This window comes from Cyprinodon tularosa, unplaced genomic scaffold, assembly GCF_016077235.1.
Source record: "Cyprinodon tularosa strain WSP-4 unplaced genomic scaffold, ASM1607723v1 ctg72, whole genome shotgun sequence".
Lineage (NCBI taxonomy): Eukaryota > Metazoa > Chordata > Actinopteri > Cyprinodontiformes > Cyprinodontidae > Cyprinodon > Cyprinodon tularosa.
Genome location: NW_024039474.1, coordinates 870,123 through 893,039, shown reverse-complemented (window position 1 = coordinate 893,039; position 22,917 = coordinate 870,123). Strand labels below are relative to the sequence as shown.

The 22,917-nt window shown below is 38.9% G+C and overlaps 2 protein-coding genes across 2 annotated transcripts; one reads left to right on the top strand and one right to left on the bottom strand.

The window, feature by feature from the left end:
- The first annotated feature begins 1,086 nt into the window (after positions 1–1,086).
- On the top strand, positions 1,087–6,331 carry tdo2a (tryptophan 2,3-dioxygenase a). The gene is made up of 12 exons (XM_038269113.1): positions 1,087–1,217; positions 1,343–1,445; positions 1,543–1,633; positions 1,790–1,860; positions 2,149–2,276; positions 2,633–2,819; positions 2,979–3,086; positions 3,197–3,308; positions 3,476–3,533; positions 4,078–4,157; positions 5,498–5,588; positions 5,846–6,331. Exons 1-12 carry the CDS (start codon positions 1,183–1,185, stop codon positions 5,997–5,999), a joined length of 1,218 nt encoding a protein of 405 aa, XP_038125041.1. The 5' UTR covers positions 1,087–1,182; the 3' UTR covers positions 6,000–6,331.
- Positions 6,332–6,627: 296 nt separating this feature from the next.
- ctso (cathepsin O) lies at positions 6,628–22,854 on the bottom strand. The gene is made up of 8 exons (XM_038269114.1): positions 22,604–22,854; positions 19,918–20,023; positions 19,537–19,661; positions 16,289–16,456; positions 15,967–16,088; positions 9,810–9,973; positions 7,173–7,265; positions 6,628–7,078 (listed from the first exon to the last, which is right to left on the bottom strand). Exons 1-8 carry the CDS (start codon positions 22,772–22,774, stop codon positions 7,044–7,046), a joined length of 984 nt encoding a protein of 327 aa, XP_038125042.1. The 5' UTR covers positions 22,775–22,854; the 3' UTR covers positions 6,628–7,043.
- Between the last annotated feature and the right edge of the window lie 63 nt (positions 22,855–22,917).

Sequence of the window (22,917 nt, the reverse complement as noted above, 5' to 3'; positions counted from 1 at the left end):
AATAGACTTCAAAACAGTTTATCACTCACTGAATGTCTTGAACACATCAAGACTTGCTATCATTGTATCAACCACCAGACCTCTCAGGCAGGATGACCAGATCTAAAGACAAAAAATAAATAAAATAAAATATTGAACAACTAGGTTTGACAGTGCCGGGCAGACGCTGCTTTTTCAGCTATGCGTTACATTTTGACTCACTTTTACAGTGTTGTTTAACATCATCATGTTTAACAAAAATTTTTTTTTCAAATTTCACCCAGTCAAATGAAGGATGTACAGTGGGGCAAAAAAGTATTTAGTCAGCCACCAATAGTGCAAGTTCTCCCACTCAAAAAGATGAGAGAGGCCGGTAATTTTCATCATAGATATACCTCAACTATGAGAGACAAAATGAGAAAAAAAAAATCCAGAAAATCTCATTGTCTGATTTTTAAAGAATTTATTTGCAAAATATGGTGGAAAATAAGTATTTGGTCAGTTACAAACAAGCAAGATTCCTGGCTCTCACAGACCTGTAACTTCTTCTGTAAGAGGCTCCTCTCTCCTCCACTCGTCACCTTCATTAATGGCACCTGTTTGAACCCGTTATCAGTATAAAAGACACCTGTCCACAACCTCAAACAGTCACACTCTAAACCACCATGGCCAAAACTAGAGAGCTGTCAAAGGACACCCGAAACAAAATTATAGACCTGCACCAGGCTGGGAAGTCTGAATCTGCAATAGGTAAACAGCTTGGTGTGAAGAAATCAACTGTGGGATCAATTATTAGAAAATGGAAAACATGCAAGGAAGTCTAAGTTTTTTTTCCTGCTTGGATTTCCTACCTGTGATCATAAACTGTACAAAATCCTGGCCTAAGTGGTGATTTGGAAGATACTCTGGATTGGGAGCAGTGACAACAGCTGTCTCAGCTGTACAGGTCCTGAACTTTTGGGTCTGTTTTTTTTTTTTATACATATATATTTTAAGCAGGTGACACAAAGTCCAGAATGTAACCAGAGTTTAAGATAAACATCAACTGCATGGGGCAAATAGAGGCGGGTCAGATTGAACCGTATCCTCGTGACTGATTGGATGAGTTACATCTTTAAAAACAGAGACTGTGTCGAAAGCAGTGTTAGTACAGTTTAGTGAAACAAGGGAGGACATCTTTTCTGCAACCAACAGGGATAAGCCATGAGTCAATGCCCGTTTTTTGAGAAAAAGCATTTGTACGTTCAGGTTATTGACTTTAAGGACTTCACTTCTGCTTCTCCTTCAACATTAAAATGCCATTGTTTTTATTCTGTTCTTAGAAAAACCTCATATCTATTGGCTACCATCTTCTGTCTTGTAGGTTATTCAAAAACAAACCTCCAATTGAGGGAGATGACGATGCCTCGCAAGCAGGTGTAAACAAGGCCAGTAAGGGAGGAATCATCTATGGAGACTACCTACAGGTAAATCACAATGATTTCCTCTTCATCCTCGGGTCTTTTTAAAGAACCAAAATACTAAATCAATGCTTTTGATGTTTTATTTTAATCCAACCCTTAGCTGGAAAAAATAACCTCAGCTCAGGTTTTACAAAGTGAACTGAAAGGCAACAAGATCCACGATGAGCATCTTTTCATTGTCACCCATCAAGGTACAGTTAAATACAAATTTTTCTAGTTTAATCAAACAGAAAAAGACATTTAGGATTCACACCTGAAGGTTAATGACCTAATTTGCTGTTCGCATCTCAAATTTCTAATATGACAGAGCTATTCATGATGATTGAACCTTTGATTTTTATTTTCAGCCTATGAACTGTGGTTCAAACAGATTCTATTTGAGCTTGATTCAGTGCGGCAGATCTTCATCAGTGGGCATGTAAGTCACACAGAAAAGAACATTTTGCACCAATCGGTTTAGATCCTCGAATGTTTGGGATTTAAAACAGCTCCTAAGAGTCAGATCTCTTAACAGCACTGAAACGGCATATGAAAGTTATGTTTAAAATTGTAGCTCAGTCAGGTTAGAAACCTCTACTTATCCTCGGGGCTCATGTCCTGGATTAAATCGCCCTCCAAAAATGACACACATCCTATTACTACAACTTTTATTTTAGTATTTTTTTTAAAACTTTATTGCAATTATCATTTTATTCCTCCTCACCAGGTCAGAGATGAACGCAACATGCTTAAAGTCAACACTCGAATCCACAGGATTGTAATGATCTTCAGACTGTTGGTCGACCAGTTTGCCGTTCTGGAAACAATGACAGCCCTGGATTTTTTTGACTTCAGGTAAGCTTATCAATAACAATGATAACAGTTATAATAGAACTTTATTGATCTCACATTGGAGAAATGCACCTCTCTATTTAACCCATCCCCTTTGGGGAGCAGTAGGCGGCCATCGTGGGGCACCTAGCGAGCAATTGGAGGGTCTTTCTCAGAGACCCAGAGTGCCAGTCTGTGGGAGTGGCGCTCGAACTTAGAGCTTGGAATCCTGAGGTTCTATGTCCTAACCACTAGGCCGCCACTCCCCCAAAGTTATATATATAAATAACCTCTGAAAATGTTTATGAGACCCACTTCCTGATCATGCTTTATTCCCGTTGCGTTAAGTGTGGATCGTTAAATTGATCTTGGGTCTCCAGGGAGTACCTGTCTCCTGCCTCTGGGTTCCAAAGTCTTCAATTCCGGCTTTTGGAGAACAAAATCGGGGTGCCGGACAACCTGAGGGTTCCCTACAACAGACGTCATTACAGGGACAATTTTAAGGGGCATGACAGTGAGATGCTGGTGGAGACAGAACAAGAGCCAACGCTTCTGAAGCTCGTTGAGGTTCGTCTTGGTGCTCCATACACATTACTATTGATTTACCTGATTTAGCCAACGAGTTAATTACCACAGGGTTACTCTATGGTTGGATCTGCTCTAGAGCAACATCAGTGCGACTTCTTAGTGAAAAAATGACATTAAAGTTTTGGGCGATTCTTACAGGAGTGGCTGGAGAGAACACCTGGCTTGGAAGTGGATGGATTCAATTTCTGGGAAAGACTAAAAATCAATATATTCGATGGACTGAATCTGGAGGAGAAGAAAGTCGAGGTAAGAAATAACTTTAGCTCCTAGAACAAACATTCCCAGCTTCGCCCCGGAGTGCACGGATGATTGACAGAAGTTGGATTCTTGTTTGCGGGCATTGTTTATTTTTGTAGAAAATGCCAGAGTCTGAGGAGAAAGAGGAGCTGATGGCTGAGCTCGTCAAACAGAGAGAGCTCTTCACGTCCCTGTTTGATGAAAAACGTCATTACCACCTGGTCAGCAAAGGTAGCTCTTTAATCAGATGTCACAAAACATTAGAGATGCCCTCTGTTTGTTCTATGCTTCCTTAAATTGCCTCCTGTGGAGTTTGAACTTTTGCTCACAATGCAGCACAAATAAACACAATTTATGTTGCTTCAAAATAAAGGTATTTTTTCATTTTTGCTTCCAAGGGGAAAGACGGCTATCTTACAAGGCTTTACAAGGTGCTCTGATGATCTACTTCTACAGGTATGACAAGCTTTTCTTTGTGCTTCTTTACCTCTAATTTTCCAGTAAAACTGTAGCATTTATACTGTACCATTACAGCTCATACATTTTTTATATCTGGAAGGTGTTGGCACCTCCAAAGGGACTTCTAACTTAAGAACATCTTAGTGCAAGTTCCAGAGGCAGGGGTGCTCATTAATTCCCCCCATATAACATTTCCATATCACAAGCCCGGTTCTGAAACCCTGTCAGCCAGGCGACACCTACAGCAGTTGTAAAGAGGTCTTGAGGAGGCTTCAACAGTCTGAGCATGTCTGTCAGTTTTTCCTAAAGGTGTCGTAGCTACGTAACACATGTGATAAGGACAGAATGTCACATGAAGCTCATTAAGGCTTCAGCAGGCCTAACAAAGTCATCCGGCAGCAACTGCAAAGTGATAATTAGTGCAAAACTGCCGGGGTTGTTGCCGGTGCCCAGGTGACAGCTGCTCTCATTTTACACCCATTAAAATTTTGTAGGATTTTCATGAGATGTTTAAAACATAAAACCTTGCCTTACCTTTCAGGGAAGAGCCGAGGTTCCAGGTCCCCTTCCAGCTGCTCACATCCCTCATGGACATCGACACCCTCATGACAAAATGGAGATGTAAGTATTTTACAGATGATGGGACTGGGTGCATATATGGAAACACGAAGAGAAGTTTCAGTTTGCTTAAAGTTAGAGCTACATTACTAGAAACTACACTTAGTTAAACCAGAGTTAAGATTTACTCACGACTTCGAAAGTACAAATTTCTGAATGTAAAGAAAACTAAGAGTTGTATACTTCAAAGGGCGGGTGGAGGCATCCTTTCAATATGTTCTTTACAAAATAAAATCTAAAAAATATGTGCATTGTATTCTATTTCCTTTACATATAACCTTAATAAAATCCAATTTTCCCTAAGAATGTCTGACATCTAACTAGTTTATGAAGTCCAACTATATGTAAGTTAATATCAATATAAATGCTGCTGTTCTATTTCTGGCCTCAGAGGTTCTTAAGAGAAAATTACATAGCGACTAGCATCACAAAAACCAAACATACCTAACAGAGGGGTGATGGAGGAAGCTCTGGTTGAGCCTCAAGCAGCGTTAGGTTCTTAAACACCAAGGTTTGAAATTCTCCCACAACTCTTTTCAATCCATCATCTGAACATGTAGCAAGAATGGAGCCTCTGCAGACTATTCGAGGAGAGCATTATTTAGAGTAGTGAGCACAAGGCCAGTGGTGACTCTGGAGGAGTTGGAGGGATCCACAGCTCAGGTGGTAAAGGTTTGTACAGGAAAAGACAAATCTGAGTATTATGCTTTGGATCATAATACATCTACTGCTGAAATAAGCCAAGCAAAGTTATACTAGGGTCATATACTGTAGCAGATACAGCTAATATGTGGTGCTGTGGTCAGATGGCCTACTTGCAAAATGCTTAGTATGACGGAACAGAACAAATGGAGATCAGCTAACACATGTTGTGACATAGTGGTGGATGCAGTAGGCTGTGGGCAAGTTTTTCTTCAGCAGAGACAGGGATGTTGGTTAATCCTAATTGGAAGGTGGAATGGAAAGAAATAAACGACAGTCCTGGAAGCATAAAGTGCTGCAAAAGAACTCCAGAAGGGGGAGGTTTGACTTCCAACAAAACCAGAGTAAACTCAGCCAGGGTTACAATAAAACAATTTAATGCAAAGCATTGAGGTCAGTCTGTAGATGTGCAAATGTGTTACCGTTTATTCATAAATCAATTTTAAAGCTATGCACCATGTATCTTGTTATTCCCACTGCTTGGTTTTGCTCTGTGTTGATGAAACAAAATTCCATCGAAAATTTGGGTTGAAACGTCAAAAATGTGGAAGTTCAAGAGATATAAATACTTAAAACAGTGAGGCTGATATGGAACCAAATATAACCAAAGATGTTTGACTTTTTTCTCTTCTCTCTTCAAGACAACCATGTGTGCATGGTACACCGAATGATTGGCAGCAAAGCTGGAACAGGGGGCTCATCAGGCTACCAGTACTTAAGATCCACTGTCAGGTATTGTTTCATTTCCACTTCAGTCTCATGATTGCAAACATTCCTTTGCAAAGCCTTTCAAAGCTAATTTAGAAGAGGATAGTGCAGTGATATTTTGCTCATTAAAAGAAGAACCTGTCACTTGGGTATTGTCTCCCAGAAGGCGAAGACACAAAACTTTAAAAGACATTTTCAGAATAACATTTGTTGCCCTTAAGTTGTACCTGTGCAGCTATCTTCCAACCTCATAATTGTATGTTTTTTTTTTTTTTATTTAGTGACCGCTACAAAGTGTTTGTGGATCTGTTTAACCTGGCTACATTCCTGGTGCCTCGTCACTGGGTGCCCAAACTCAACCCCAACGTTCACACCTTCCTGTACATGGCCGAATGCTGCGACAGCTCCTACTGCAGCAGCGAGGACTCAGACTAAAAGTGCATCTCTGCCGTCTGTTCTGGCCTCCCTTCATGGTGGCAGATGTCAGCCATGGGGTTATTTGCCAAGTGTGTAGGTGTACTGTAGTTCAGCCCCTCTGTCGGGCCAATATATAAATGAGTCAGAGCACCATTTTGACATCAGATTTATTCAACTTCACTCAAGCCAAGTAAGGACAGTAGTAAAATTCATGCGAAAAGAATAAAAATGATCATCAGTGTTTTATACCAGGTGTTAGGTTGGCTTAGTAGATTTGTGAACGAAATTCAAAATTAGGTTTTTATATACTAAAGTTCAGCAAGAGGTAGAAATTAACCAGAAAAAAAAAATCCAGTTGCAGGGCTTGTGACATAATGTCTGACATTAAATATTTCACGATGCCATATCAAGCTTTTTTTACTTTAATCTGGCCTCTGAGTCAAAGTGCCGCAGACGGTTCCTTGATAAGGCCTGCCTAGATGTAACCCTATGTAAATGAAGGAGAAGTGACCTGGAGGCAGGCAGATCAGTGGGTGGAATGATCAAACATTGCATGAAGGCACAATGCTGCCGGGTTTTCATGCAACGCCTTTTATGTCAGCATGTCGCAATGGGCCGCTTCACACAGATCCGAAAGAAAAGAGTGTAAATAAGATGAAATCTCAAGCATTTAAAATGCCAACCACTAAAGCAGGGAGATTTGCACGGCTTAAATCCGTAGACGACATTAACTGTGTACATAATGCTAATCATCTAGCTCTTCAACTTCTGTATAGTATTCTAGATAATTTTGTATTATATTTATCAACTAATTGATGATGTATTTGTAAAGAAAATTGACAAGTTCTGCTGTATATTTTGTATTTAATGTCTGTTTTGTACAGTGAATATAAACACTTGCAAACATAAAAGGGGTTTTATTTGTTTGAGTGACACAAGATGGCTACATTTAAAAAAGAAATATATATAAGAGATACTGAACACATGAGTTGTTTCATTTTGGCAAGGGGAAGCACCCACACAGTGACTCACACAAACCCGTCTGACTCAAATAAACTCTTGTCAAAGAGAAACAGTTGCCACAGAATCTGCAATACCTGGGAAGAAAACCAAATCAAGAGCATGGTTCACCACCAAGAGCACAATAGGTTGGGTTAACACATCAGAATGCTCCAAGGATGATGAACTTACCACACATGTTGCTACCGATTTTTATATACACGTAACCCTGATCTCCCCATTCAGTGCCCCAGGAGTTCTGCACAATCCAGTAAGGTATGTCGCCTATGACAGAAAACAGCCATTTAATGAGCCTCACGAGTCAAGTTTGCTGTGTTTTTTTTTTTTTCTTTCTGCATAATTATTTCATATCATAATAAATTGTAAACAAGACTGTGAAAAAAAATAAATGCTGCAAAACATCAATTAGTGTTTGGAATTTAACTATTATAGGAAGTTAATATTGGTATACAGGTGCTGGTCATAAAATTAGAATATCATGAAAAAGTAGATTGATTTCAGTAATTCCATTTAAAAAGTGAAACTTGTATATTATATTCATACATTACATACAAACTCATATATTTCAGATGTTTATTTTGTTTAATTTTGATGATTACAAATGACAACAAATGAAAATCTCAAATTCATATCAGAAAATTAGAATATTGTGAAAAGGTTCAAAATTGATGGCCCCTGGTGCCACACTCTAATCAGCTAATTAACTCAAACCACCTGCAAAAGCCTTTAAATGGTCTTTCAGTCTAGTTCTATAGGCTACACAATCATGGGGAAGACTGCTGACTTGACAGTTGTCCAAAAGACGACCATCGACACCTTGCACAAGGAGGGCAAGACACAAAAGGTCATCGCTAAAGAGGCTGGCTGTTCACAGAGCTCAGTGTCCAAGCACATTAATAGAGAGGCGAAGGGAAGGAAAAGATGTGGTCGAAAAAAGTGTACAAGCAAGAGAGATAACCGCACCCTGGAGAGGATTGTGAAACAAAACCCATTCAAAAATGTGGGGGAGATTCACAAAGAGTGGACTGCAGCTGGAGTGAGTGCTTCAAGAACCACCACACACAGACGTATGAAAGACATGGGTTTCTGCTGTCGCATTCCTTGTGTCAAGCCACTCTTGAACCACAGACAGCGTCAGAAGCGTCTTGCCTGGGCTAAAGAGAAACAGGACTGGACTGCTGGTGAGTGGTCCAAAGTCATGTTCTCTGATGAAAGTAAATTTTGCATTTCCTTTGGAAATCAAGGTCCCAGAGTCTGGAGGAAAAGAAGAGAGGCACTTCATCCACGTTGCTTGAAGTCCAGTGTAAAGTTTCCACAGTCAGTGATGGTTTGGGGTGCCATGTCATCTGCTGGTGTTGGTCCATTGTGTTTTCTGAGGTCCAGGGTCAACGCAGCCACATACCAGGAAGTTTTAGAGCACTTCATGCTTCCTGCAGCTGACCAACTTTTTGGAGATGCAGATTTCATTTTCCAACAGGACTTGGCACCTGCACACAGTGCCAAAGCTACCAGTACCTGGTTGAAGGACCATGGTATCCCTGTTCTTAATTGGCCAGCAAACTCTCCTGACCTTAACCCCATAGAAAATCTATGGGGTATTGTGAAGAAGAAGATGCAATACACCAGACCCAACAATTCAGAAGAGCTAAAAGCCACTATTAGGGCAACCTGGGCTATCATAACACCTGAGCAGTGCCACAGACTGATCGACTCCATGCCACGCCGCATTGCTGCAGTAATACAGGCCAAAGGAGGCCCAACTAAATACTGAGTGCTGTACATGCTCATACTTTTCATGTTCATACTTTTCAGTTGGCCAACATTTCTATAAATCCTTTGTTTTTATTGGTCTTCAGTAATATTCTAATTTTCTGATATGATGAATTTGAGATTTTCATTTGTTGTCATTTGTAATCATCAAAATTAAACAAAATAAACATCTGAAATATATGAGTTTGTATGTAATGTATGAATATAATATACAAGTTTCACTTTTTAAATGGAATTACTGAAATCAATCTACTTTTTCATGATATTCTAATTTTATGACCAGCACCTGTAAATGGCTGCAGGGATAGAAAAGAAAAGAACAAACATTCAAATCACAAAGAAATGTAAATGCAGTGATCATAAACCATTTGACCACAAATCTGACAGTTTTCTATTCTGCAGTTAAATTCGCTGGCAGTTCGGATATGGAATAAGGCTGCAACTAAAGATTACCTTGCTAATTGAGTAACTATTTTTTTTGATTAACAATCAAATCATCAAGTTGTTAGTAGGAAATACTTTGTAGGATCTTAACCAGGTTAAGATAAATTAGGCAACTCTGTGAGGTTTGGACAGAATATTTATAGACAAAGGTTTTTAATCTTAATTGCAAGATATGTTTTTTTAGACTGAGTGGGTTGTTGTCTCAGCATATTGTGTATCTTAAGTCTGCATAGCAGAGTTAATAATCCTTCATCTACTAATTATAGAATATTTCTGAATAGTTTCTAATATTTTACTAATAGTTTAATCAAGATTTATCCGATTGTTGCAGCCATGATATGCGATACGATAAGTCCTTTTTTTCTGTATTCAAATCAAATAACATGAAAAAAGGAAATAAACCCAACATTCTCTTCTTTTTTCCTCCAAAAATTTATTTCCCAAGCCAATATTTAATTTCCTGATCTGTGGCCATTGTTGATCAATAATGACACAATGCATAAAACGTAAAGGGCTTTTTCCGCCCGAAATGGGAGGCTCTTAAACTTAGAAAGGCATAGACTGCCTCGGTGTCTGTGGTGTGAAGGTTTGTACCAGTCGTGTCGTATCCAACTACTAAGACGGCGTGGTTAGACCATTGGCTGGAGCAGTGGTGCTGGATGATGCCTCCCAGGTAATCCTGCCAACTGACGGCATCCACAACAGCAGCCAAAGGACCGAACTGCACCAGCTGACCCATCATCGCCTCCTCCTGACCACTGAGGAGAAAGGGAAAGTTCAGAAACATGACAGCTCTCTAGGTAGATTCTTCGGCCTTTTGATTAGGCGGTTATCAGAGGAACACAGCTGAGTTAGAGATTTAAACCAGGAAATGCTTTAGAAAGCTTTCAAAGACTCTTCAAACATTTCAAAGACGTACATGCTTCTCTAGTAAACCCGATCTGTATCCAAGTCTCTCATTAGTACATCTGCGTTTGAAAAACTGTGACATATATTCTCTTATCTTCTATGGTGAACATATGCAGACCCCCTTCTGTTACCCCGTCCTGTCATCCTGCCAGATGATTCCCACTGGGGGTATCTGTGGTGCCCCTGGCTGCCAGGCTCATTACATGTCATCTATAGGGCCTCTTCCTATGCACTGAACTCTTCTAAAAGGGGCACTTTGACTTTGTGATGGTGTTTGTCTTTGGCTGTGCTGCAGTAGAGATCTGACCTCCTGATGAGACGACTTCTAGCGGAGACGTCCTGCCCCTGAAGACGGGGCAGGTCAGAATGAGGCATTTTCATGCTGGATCAGAGGATTGTAGGAAAGGATAGAATGAGGAACACAACTGGTGGCATGACATTGACATTTGCTTAGACTGAGGATCTTTTTTTAAACTTTGCTTTAATTTAAAGTTGTGCCTAACGAGGCAAGGTTGCATTTAAGATTCAGTTTGAAATTCAGAACAATATTCTTCGACCCTGATAAGTTCAAGGTCATTCAGAAGCAGAAAAGAAGCAACTGTTATAAAAAAAAAAAAAAAAAGAAAATCGAATAGAGTGAAAACAGTTAAGTTTTGTATATATTCTCATTCTATAAAAACTGGAGTAATTTTACCCCATTGTAGAAAAAGATTCAAAGAAATCACAGAAAACTGACTAAACGAGGCATTAATCAAGTTCAACTTTAAGCCCTTAAAGCCGCCGCTCCCTGTTTGAGTTATATTTAAAGTACTCTCCTTCCACTGTGGGCTCAGAAACATTTCCTGTTGTTATTAAAATAATCGGAGGTTCAATTATTACTTGAATTTATCACCTCAGTTTCCCTTAATCTTCTCCCAGAGTGAGATCTCTAAATCTTTCTAGTTCTTATATCAGGAGATCTCTTAAAGTGCCTTTCAGACCACATAAATAAACTGCATGATATCCTCACAAGACACCACATTCGGAAAACAAACTTCAAAAGGTTTTAGTGGGCTGTTGTGCAATAGGTCAACAAGAAGTGTTGCATGATTGAAAAGCAGGAGGAAAAACATCTAATATGGTTTAGAAAATGTTTCATGAAAAAAAAGATCAAAAAAATATATTTTTTTTGTTGTAACACTAAAGAACTTTATATGAAACGCAAAAGCTCTTTTGGTCTCATATGAGCAGAGTACCACCTTCTTTCACTCATTCACAAAAGGTTTAAAATAATCCAGTGACAACCTGTAAAAATGACAAATTCAGGCCTTTTTTTGCCATTACTCCTTAATCAAACCAGTATTAGTTATCTTCTCAATGGCTTCTTCCAACTGACATGCAGCTCATCCACAGTTACCTCTGGGCTGCTGCTCTAAACAATGCTGAGAGTTGTGTTATTGTTTTGCCCTTGGATAATTGGTCAGAGGTCTAAATTATGTTTAAAGTACAGTTTGTTGTTTTAGAAGCCCTGTTTTCAACTAGGACTGGGCAAATGTTTGTTTCAGAATTGATTTTAAGATTTTATTGTTTGTGTTTAGAGCCCTGAATGGGATGGCTCCTCAATACATCACTGAGCTCCTCCAGATTTATTCTCCGGCACGTGCTCTGAGGTCTGAGGGCCATCTTCAGTTAATAGTGCCTAAGATGAGGCTTAAAACCAGAGGGGACAGAGCGTTTTCTGTAGTTGGCCCCAGACTTTGGAATACTTTGCCCCTCCGTATACAGACTGCCTCTACAGTGGAGTTTCGTCTTAAGACCGACTTTTACTCTTTGGCTTTTCACAATGTGTAGTTTGTGTGGTCCTCTGTGTCCTTTTTAGTTTATTTATTGTTGTATTGTGTTTATGTATTGTTGTGTTGTTGTTTATCATTTGTTCTGTACAGCACATCGGAAACTTTTCTGTTGTTAAATGTGCTATATAAATAAAGTGGATTGCATAAATGCATTTTAACCGCAAGTTGGGGGAAAAACCCCCCCACAATTTTCAAACTGCAAAGGAACTCAGTTTTGGTCAGGATAAGAGAATAACATTTCTCAGTCCAGCCCTTTATGTGGCAGTAACACGCTTAAAGTGGGTTTTCTGTCAAACAGAAGGTAAAACAGAGTTACAGCGCGCACAAATGTCCTTACATAGGAGGAGAAATCAGTCCTACTTTAAGCGAACCCAGACCTTCCTCCCCGGCCCGTCTGCTGGGGTCCTTGGTCTCCATGATGCTGCTTTCACAGAAGAACTGCATCAATACTGGGTTTCAGTTACATCCAGACAGTCTATTAGCCAAATCAATGACCTCTAAAGATAACTGTTTGCTTGAGGTTTATTTAAAGGAAATACGGTTGGATACATATGAACAGCAAAATGTGCAGATTTCTATTTTTTGCTACACAGTTAAATGCTACTTTGTGTTGGTATATCGCATAAAATCCTTAATATCCTTCAAAAGAGGAAGAAAAAAAAGGAAATCAGAAAAAGTTCAAAGGGTTTTCTACATTTCTTACACAAAAACTGTGTTCTTAACCATTTTTTCATTTGTTATTAACCATAATTATTTATTCTCCAGATGCACAATATTTACATAGTAAAACACTGTACACTACAGTATTTTATTGGTTTATTTTTATTTATTTTTTTAACTCTGTCACTTATTCTGTTATTTTTATACACTTTTTAAGATACTACTTTTGTTATAATCTCTTGCTGCTGTAACACCATAATTTCCCATTGTGGGACAATACAAGGATTTTATATTCTATTTCTACTTTCCTTCACATGGTATCAGGATGCATGTCCTGACCATCCAGGACAAACATGGCTGCTGATAAGCATCTCTGTGAACTTTGCTCAGATACTATGAACAGATCAATAGACATTCTAGAAAGTTGATCGTTGCCTCACAGTGTCATCAGTCTGAGTGCACATTCTGTTTTTTTTTTTACAGCTCAGGCTGGAGCCAGAAATATGAAGATGTCTTTGACGTCTAACACTGAACACCCCTTGAAAAGATGAGCATCTTTCATGTCTCTAATGTTTTCTTCTTCATCTTTTGAAGCTAGCACACCCCTTTTTTTTGTAGATGTTAGTTTTCTTTGAATCATTCCGTTTTTTGAACAAATATAAGAGGTGAACCCGTCATCTGATGGAGATCCAAGGTCCAGCAGCAGCGGCTCAAATCTGCTCTCAAGTGAAACACTTGAACTCTGCCTTTTTCAGCTGCCAATTGCCATGTTCTGCTAAGCAAAGGCTTATGCGACTCTTTGCCTGGATGACAGAACAGGCCGGATGGTGGCAACACAAACCAGTGGGCATTTGGCCACGGTCATCATTCATCCCCCATTTCCCTGGCAAGTGATTTATGCATCTCCTTCGCACGTGACATGATTACAACTTGGTGATTTATAACTAAGCCTGTTGTTTCTTAATCTTATTGTTGGTTTTCCCTGGATGTTACTGTCCTTTTTTAAGGCCTCAAAGTAAACAGTACTAGCAAAGAAAACATGTTTATGATCTGTGTCTGTCTAAAATATTTACATCTATTGTAGCTGACCTAGACTATCTAGAAAACCTGTAAAGACGTCTTTGAATCGCTCATGGTTTTAAATATGTGGAAACTAAACAATAGAGTTGAAGTAATGATGGACTTTTAAATGGAGTTAGAAATCAAATACCTTAAAGGTATAGAGGACGATCTTTTATTTCCGGGTGGATCATCTAAATAGGTGTCAATCATTCTGGTGATATGTTTACGTAAAGTTTCTTTTTTCTGCGCATACGCACTTTCAGGCATATATCTGTGGTGTGCTACGGTTTCAGACGATCATTGAAGCTCTCCTTCCTCACCGGGGTTCCTTGAAATTGGCCAAGGGCTACAAAGTGTATGAGAAAAAAAGAAAGGCCTTGTAAGAGGCTTTGAGCTTTCCTCGCAAAGCATTATGGGATTTACTGTCACAGTGACTAATAACAAAGATAGCACAGGCACCATGTGACCAATGGAGCAAAAAGCAGTGTTCATCTGTCCGAACGGTAAGTTCCCTATAAAGTCTGCCATATAGTCCCCACTCTTTAAAGTGATTGAGGGTTTTAGGGGTTTGAGCGAAAGTTCGGGCACAGTTAGCTTGTATGAGCTATGAGAACAGCAACTTTTGAGTAGAGCATATACAAGGAGAAATGGGCTTGTGCATGCTCTCACACATGCATTTTTCTTTTAAGTGGAGAGGGCGGGTCCTTTAAAGTTCGCGAAAATCCTCCACAATACCTTTAAAGTTAAATACATAGATAATATTATTATCTACAGTGATGATGCTTTGCTATAAACAATGAAATTCTTTCATAACTATCCTAATAATAAGAAGAATAAAGACACCTGTTCACCCAAATTCAAATAATTATTTGCAGCTGTATCATACAAATTAATAGTTAAAAAATTATACATTGTGATTTCTGGATTTTATTTTTCAGATTATGTTTCCCACAGTGTGCAAATATACCTACGACGACAACTTCAGAACCATCCGTTATTTCTAAGTGGGACAACATACAAAATAGCGGGGTGTTCAAATACTTATTTCCCTCAGTGTATTTATGTGTTTAATCTATAGTAAAGGTTTTATTATATGTCAGATGACAGTCTATGGTCATAACAGCTGACAGGGGCAGGAACCTTTGTGCCACTGAGCGATCTGAGTGTTTGTTTGCCCTGTAAACGTGGAGGTCTCTCATTGGACAAGGCTGACCTACACCCACTGCCCTCCGTACTTGTACCTCTTTGAAACCAAAAAGTAAAATAAATATAACATTTAAATACAACATTCCAGTTTAGCTTTCACTGTATATTTACATACACTGTATGTAAATAAAAGTGTTTTAATTTATATTTTACGAGTCGCTTTGCTCTCACACACCTTTTTCAGCTCTTCCCACAAGTTCTCTCTGCCAACGACATCAGAGCTTTGTGATGGCATCGGTAAAACCTGGACTTTGTTGTCCTTAAGGTGCTTTTTAAGCTGGTATGCTTTGTGCTGTTGTTCGTTTATGTCCAAGCCTTATTTTCATTGCCGTTATGAGTAATTGCTTTAATATTTCCCCTCCTCATGATGCATTTTATTATGTGAACTTCACCATACCTACTGCTAAATAATAAAAAACTAAAGAAAAACATCCCTAAACAATGAACCTGCTGCTCTCATAACTCACAGCTTGAAGCCTGTTCTCAGGTCTGAAGTTTTGTTGGTGATTAAAACATATTAGACTTTAGTTTCATACTAAATCTAAATATTTATTCCTGAGTGCAGTCATCTCAACAAGTCATGATGACTTGAAGAGATGACTGGAGTCTAGTGTGCTATTGCTTGGTTGGAAAGAAAACCTGCAGCCACATGGCCCTTTCTGGAACCAGTTTGACTCCCGTGGTTTAGATTTTTAACTGGGGATCTCAGAGTCAAAACGTTATAAAACATTCATATAAAAAAAAAAGAGTAAGCAGTTAGATTGAGGGGCTAGCTTTAAATCCATCCACAGCTAACTAACCCAGATGTACTTTCACAATCTTAATAAGCTATTAAATCATCATGAGGCCTTTTCCACATTTATATAAAGACAATGCAGGCTAAGTAATCTAAACGCAGGTACATTTCTAAATTTAAAGAAAGAAAGAAAGAAAAATATCTGTCATAATTCTAGCATTTAAAAACAGAAATAATTTTGTTAACTATCACTGACCTAAAATAGGCAAAGTCTTGCCTGGATTCATGCAAGAAATAAAAATAGTAATATGGGCTTTTTTTTAAAAGCATTTTTTTTTTGTTTTACCTGAAGCTATGCAGAGAATAATTCTTGACAGCAACACCTTCATGAGACTGGGGGAAGAAATGACAGATTCCTGTTTTGGCCTTATATGGATACTCCGAGCGACTCACCAGCTTCACTCTGCTCTAGATTGGAAGGAGAACATCAGTGTTATGCATAAAAGCAGAAATTAGATAAATGGATGTAAGATTCATCTACTTTTGAGTGACATAATTATTTTTTTTTTTTTGTTAAATAAGTCAACAGTGACTTCCAGTGTTTTATAGCCATTAAGACCAGAGGAGGCAGGTTGGGTCAAACTTTGAATGCAAAAACATCCACACACCTGTTTTAACCAAGCAAGTGTGTGGGAAGGGGAGCCTCCATTACAGCCCTTATTTTCATAGGAGCAGTCGAGAACTTGCTGCACGCTGAGCTGCTCTAGATGCGAGGCTCCCATAGCATGGACGGACTGGATGGCGCCGACCGCGCTAAACGCCCAGCAGCTCCCACACTTCAAAACACAAACAAGAAAAAATAAATAATAACTTACCGGTAAATCAGTAGAGAACAGTGTTACAAAGGTTTTAAAAAGGACGTTTTATTTCCAAAGAATTGAGATGGGTGAAATCTTTAATTAGTCTCACAGCCTCACATTACAAGCTTTTTATATAAAACCTCTGATATAAAGATGAAACCACTAAAACAGCAATAAATTAAAATACAATCATAGCAATAATAATACTATGTAAAATATCATTTTAATGCTTGTTTCCTAAGACAGATGAACCAAACTGTCTAATTGCTTTCTGCTGCCACCTACTGACAGAAACACTAAATTCTGGGTAAAAATGTAAATGAATAACCTCGACTCTCATCTGAAAGCCACATGATGAAGAAATACAAAGCGCCAGCTGTTACTCATGCTTTTGAGAGACAATAATCTAAAATATTAATCAAGTATGACATACTATTCCTGTTAATGAAAAGGATAAAAAATTGATTTCATCCGTCTCCAGAAACCAGTAGGCAATACTTTATTTAGGGGAATACATCTTTCTTTTTCTCCCTTTAATATTTGAACAAATTCTTCACCCAACATGGAGATCACTACATCATGTTCACTCCCTCAGCATAAATTCTCATAAATATGATAAACATCTGAGTTTGGCATCTGAAACGCTTCTTCTTTCTTATTTTATTTTTTTAATGAAAATGGTTCTGTGGCTTAAAACCAATACAAAAGCTAAATTTAGTCCCGATTGCTTGGACTGGAGATAACTATGCACAAAGCATACAAAATATTAAAGCCATCTATGAGCCCTGAAATTAACCCAAGCTATAAATGAGAAAGACAAGGAAATCTGGAGAGGAGAGAAGAGTTTATCTGATATAATTGACTTGATATTGTGTATCTGTGTTCATGGCATCGCGTTTCATCTTCCATCTATCCATTAATCTTGAGAGGGAACCCGGCCCAGGAAGGTCCGCAGACAAGCCAGACAATAAGAAATGTGGGCAGATAAACTGCAGCCGAGCTGAGGTAGGTGAGTGCGGAGGCTCTGGTCGTTTACAGACTCTCCCAGGAGCACTAAACTTTCCCTGTACTCAAAAGGATGAAATATACACCATGTTATGCAGCATTCTACTGTATAGGTTATGTCCCTCCCTTAGGAGGAGTGCTTTAGAGTGAAAATTTCATCCCCCGCAGCAAATTGACTTACTAAAGAGATAAAGGACAAAAAGAGCTAAAAATGAACCTTCATAAAGGACATGCAACAGCTCTGTTCCACTAAACCGCATTCTTTCGTAGCCCAGGTCCCTTCTGCTCGTCGAGCTGAAGTCTCAAAGGTTTGGGTTTGTCGTCGTTTCATTGCCTTTCCTTAACGATTGAACTCCCCCACCACTCAAATATGTATTCTGTCCATTACTACTTCAGATGAATGCTTGACCTTCAGCTGAACTCCTCAAGACTAAAATTGATTTGCAGTAGGGAGAATTATCCGAGCACCCATCATAAATCCTAAAAGGAGTTTAATAAAGGCTTGTAAGATGTAAGACATTTTGCTGTTTTTGCATGGGAAAAAGTGACGTTTTCACCACTTTTTTTTTATGCACTATTATTTTCCTTAATCATTGTCTTTTTATGTGATTTGGGCTACGAGTCTGTAATAATACATCTTAACTTATTTATTTAAAGAACCCTTTTCAGATGACTAACAGTATAAGCACTTTTTTATAATAATCATTATTTTTCTTTCTAAAAAAATAGGAATATGTTGAACTGAGACTTTTAAACAGCAAAGTTTATGTTTCAAGCCTTTTCCAGTATGATTAAAACCAACACTAACCCCATCTCATCATCCTTACTCTGTCATTTATCAGATATTTGCAGGATTAAGACGTGCCCTTTCTAGTATTGAGGTGGATACACTAAGCTGGTTTCTTCACTAAGCCCTGTCTCTCACATAATGTATAAATACAGTCTGGATATGCGAGAAAGCTACACCTGTACAGAACCACTGACCTGCGCATATATCTGCATTTTGAAGACAGGACGAGCTGGCGAGGCAGATGGTGGGGTGATGAACTGGAGCCAGATTGCAGAGATGAAATGTGTGAACCTTTTCACAGTTATTTTCATTCGCGACTTGCTAAAAAGATCTACTTTATGCTAAACATTCTAACTTGTGCTCCGTTTTTGTGGTTGTGTGATCGTTGCCTGCCTGCTTTCCTTTTACAAAAAAGGCAATTTCCAGTCAACTTTAATGCAAGCCTGTTTTCTAGCCGCAGACAGGCAGAGCTGAACTCTGCTCCTTCTGATATTCACTGTAAGCCGTGGATCGCAAAGCGGCGGACAGAAAAAAGGAGCGTATATGAGGCAGGAATGTGGTAGGTGGTCAACCTTGTCCTTTTATTGGATATTAACTGCTGAAACAGAAAGCCTTTTAATACACCCACATTAACCAGGTTAACAGAAGCAGTTATTACCATCTGTTGGACTGAAATCGAACCATAAAGTCCTAAAGAACATCAGAACACAGACGCATTTCTCCAATATCACTTATCCAGCACTTATGATTAAGTTTGAGTCTAGTTTAAAGTCAAACTTTTTAGTCTAACATAGAAAGGCTGTTTTTATGTATGACATTAAAGTACTTTATAAATCTATTCACACCACCTGAATGTATTCATATCAAAAGGTTAAAAGCATTTCATTTTATGTCATATATAAACACTAAGTAGAGCCTTATAATGAAGAAGAACTACTATTCATTGTTTTCTAAGCTTCCTGCTATAAAAAGCTAAAAAGTGAGGAATGTGTGTATTTAGCCCCAAACTCCAAGTACTTTCGCTTTTAAGTCACTTAACGTACGTCCTGACTGCCTTTGCAAATACAGACTAAAATATTGGCCCATTCTCTTCATAGACACAAATAAACGATTACTTTTATTATCATTACTGTGGTGACTAGAGGCTTCCAGCAAGTCCTTCTTTATAGAATAATGTAATCCATGTTGTTTATTTCTGCTCACAGCAAGTTTACTGTAACAACAATTCAGTGCATCCATCATCTGCCTGCATTAAACGTACCTCTAACTGGTTCTGGACCGGTGCCACCACCCCTTTATCCCTCCAGTCAAATTTGGCCGGGAGTCCCATTCTAGTCCGTCCAGTGAAGCCAGGGGCTCTGCTACTTTCCGCTCGAAGGTAAACATCTGCGGATAAAACCCAAAGTCATCCTGGACACACAGATGCGTTTAAACATCGGCTCTGCCTTCAAGAAGAACGTCGGAGAACTTTGCATAAGGCAGTTACAGCTGGTTCGAAGTAATTTGATCAAAAAAAAAAAAAAAAAAAAACATTTGTTTTACATTTTATCAGCATGCCCTACCCTGTCAGTTCACACACATTCAGCAAATACAACTAATTCCATTCGGCAAGCTTTAAATCCACAATGAAATTCTCACTCACCCCTGAATTCCATCTGTGAAAGGTCAGAGAACTGGTTAATGCCGTACGTGGCAGACTGTGGCTCTGTGGAAAATGAGTTCAGGTGTATATGTCGCATTGCAGCATTCTGTAAAAACCCACACAACACAAAAGTTTTGGTATAATTAACTAGAAAGTAGGAAAAAGCAGCATATTTGAGCATAGAAATGAAGTATTAATGAAGCGGAAATGTTTCTATAAGATAAAAAATAACAAGCGTAAACTGTGCTTGATAATGGCCTAACCAGTTTATCGTTGCCTTCTGTTTCCTTAGAATGTAAGATGGGTACAGTACAAAAATAAAAGCAATGTTCAGTAAGCATGCATTTGGAGTCTGCACACATTTCTCTGATGCCCAAAGGCAAAACTAGTCCAACAATTAGCATAAATGTAGATGTTTTTAGGTTTCTAGCCTCAGAGGTTTGTTAGAGAACTTTAGAGAAACAGTCCAATGGAGACCAAGAACCCCTGCAGACAGGTCAGGAGAAGAGGGTCCAATGAGTTTAAAGCAGGGTTAGGTTCAAAATCTGAGCATCTCTGTTCAATCAATCATCTAAACATGTAAAGAGGATGGACCAACTGCAGGACTACCAAGAACTCCAAAGACATGGACATCCAGCTAAACTGACAAACCTGTAAAGATAGGAATCTTACTGTACTTTAGATATGATTATAATGTCAACATAAACCACTGACCTAATTCAAATATGATATTAGACAAGGAACATTTTAGCACTGACTAAAGGTAAATCCTTCTCACTCATCTGTTATTCTTCTGACACATTCTGTTACAGCAGAGTCATATTCCCGTCGTCTTGGTTGGAGACTCCTGGCTTGCAGAGTACGGGATTCATTGTGACAGTGAAATATCTTTGAGGTGAGATTTCAAAGAATGCTCTAGAGAGCATAAGACCCAGTTCTTAAAACTTACAATGAACTTTGTAATTTGCTGTCTCTTTCCCAAAGTTAGGAGGTAATTCTGATATTCTGAAGGTACAACCAGATTTTTAACTTAGTCTAATATGGTGCCGCTTGTCCAACTCTTTTTTCTTTTAGCCTAGTTATCTGTCTGACTGTGAGGTCTTTTTAACATAAACTGCCCAACCTTATCCCCATCGGGCTGCAACTTTTGTTTTTCTTTAATTTGAGATATAATTTAAGGTAAGGACAATTAGGTCGTAATGATTGGTATGCATTCATGCCTCCATGTTATAATCGAATTAATCCAGCATCTCAGACCACAGATCAACAACAGAGACAATTAGTCAGAGAAGCAGCTGCAGCAATCGCTAATTCATGTAGGAGAATCTGTTCAGAGGACAAGAACTGGTAATGCGAAAGCTACAGGAGGCAGACACCTACACTGCAACACTAACTTGAACAAACCATCCTTGCAGTGAAACATGGTGGTGGCAGCATACTGCTATGGGGATTTTTTTTTTTTTTTTTTTTTTGTAGCAGCTAAAGGAGAGCTGGTTGAGATGATGTAGGAAAAAAAGCAAAACTCTAGTAGAACAGCTTTTAGAGCAGGGGTCACGAACCTGGTGCCCACGTGCACCAAAGGGCCCTGAGGGGCCTCATAGGCTGCCCAAAGTATCTTCTGAAAAAAGCAGAACTCAGCATCGGGCTAAATTAAAATTTTACTCTGTTGCCCTTCCTTTTTAATCACACAGGGAATTTAAGCATGTTTAGAGATTTCAAAATGACAATAAAACAAAGAAAATTAGGAGTTAAAAGAAATAATTAAATTATGCTTATTATGAATGAAATTAAGGTGAATGCTGATCCCTCCCCCCTCCCTTCCTTTCTTCCTTAATACCTACCATCCATCATTGCTTCTGCCGTTCCTCCACATCCTCACTCCTTCCCCCCCCTCCCTCCATCATATCACTCCTTCTATCCTTTCCCTCTATTCTTTCCTTCATCCCTCCCTCCTTCCTGCCTTTTTTTTTGTTTCTTCATCCACTCCTTCCTTCCTTCATTCATTCCATCACACCCTCCTGCTATCCTTTCTTCTCTCCATTTCTTACTTCCTTCACTCTCTCCATCCCAATAAAAATATGTTTATTATGTATGAAGTTAACACTGATCCCTCCAGTTCATCAGTCAGCATTGGTAGCCCTTTCTATGACTTGTCTGGTTCTGCTGGAGTTTTTTTCCTGTTAAAGGGGAGTTTTCCTCTCCACTGTCTCTAGAAGCATGCTCAGTGTTAGGGATTGCCTTAGAGTCAAAATGAGTCATGCAATCAGCTGGTTTTCCTTAGATAGAAATCTTTGAATCAATTTGACTGTATAATCTGGCTGAATTAAATAGTGCCTTGAGATGACATGTGTTGTTAATTGGCACTATATAAATAAACTGAATTGAATTGACTCATTAGTCATGAAGTAGCCCTGGGCCTAAAAAGTTTTTAGAGGCTGTAGCAACCACAAGGGAACTACCGTACCTTTTATTACATCACTGCATATCAAAGTGAGCAATGCACACCACAGGTTGCATGTTTCGTTTTCACGCGTTAAACAAACAGGAATCCTTTAGCAATACTCTAAGTAGGAATACGTGTTGCTATTTTGTAAAGGTTGTTCCTCGCTAATTTGGGTGTGAAGTCAAAACAGCACCTTAAACATTAAATACAGCCTCCCTGCATCTCTCTACTTTAATCTCTTACCTGAAAATAGATTTGACGACGACTAAATTCCTCGCTGTTGACTTGGTACATGCGGAGAAACTTTCTCCTGAACGAATCAAAATCGACTGCAGAACCATTTAAATAAGCAAGACTTTCACTAAAAGAGGCGACAGTGACTAAAACAACCTGAATTATCTGGAAAACCCCCATTAGAGGGAGAAACGAGAGCTGACAACGCGAAGGTAAACACAGGAAGCAAGTTTAATGTTCGCGGAAAAGGTGCTGAACGACACACTGCGCATGCGCAACGCACCGGATACCGTTACCTTGGAAACGATGGAAGGTACCGTGCC

Coding starts and splice junctions, on each gene's coding strand:
- tdo2a (XM_038269113.1), top strand. CDS start 1,183: ATGAGTCAATGCCCGTTTTTTGAGAAAAAGCATTT. Junction 3,534..4,077: donor CTGATGATCTACTTCTACAG/GTATGACAAGCT, acceptor CTTACCTTTCAG/GGAAGAGCCGAGGTTCCAGG. Junction 4,158..5,497: donor CCTCATGACAAAATGGAGAT/GTAAGTATTTTA, acceptor TCTCTCTTCAAG/ACAACCATGTGTGCATGGTA.
- ctso (XM_038269114.1), bottom strand. CDS start 22,774: ATGGGGGTTTTCCAGATAATTCAGGTTGTTTTAGTCACTGTCGCCTCT. Junction 16,089..16,288: donor CACTTGCTTGGTTAAAACAG/GTGTGTGGATGT, acceptor CTTCCAATCTAG/AGCAGAGTGAAGCTGGTGAG. Junction 7,079..7,172: donor AATCGGTAGCAACATGTGTG/GTAAGTTCATCA, acceptor TTTTCTTCCCAG/GTATTGCAGATTCTGTGGCA.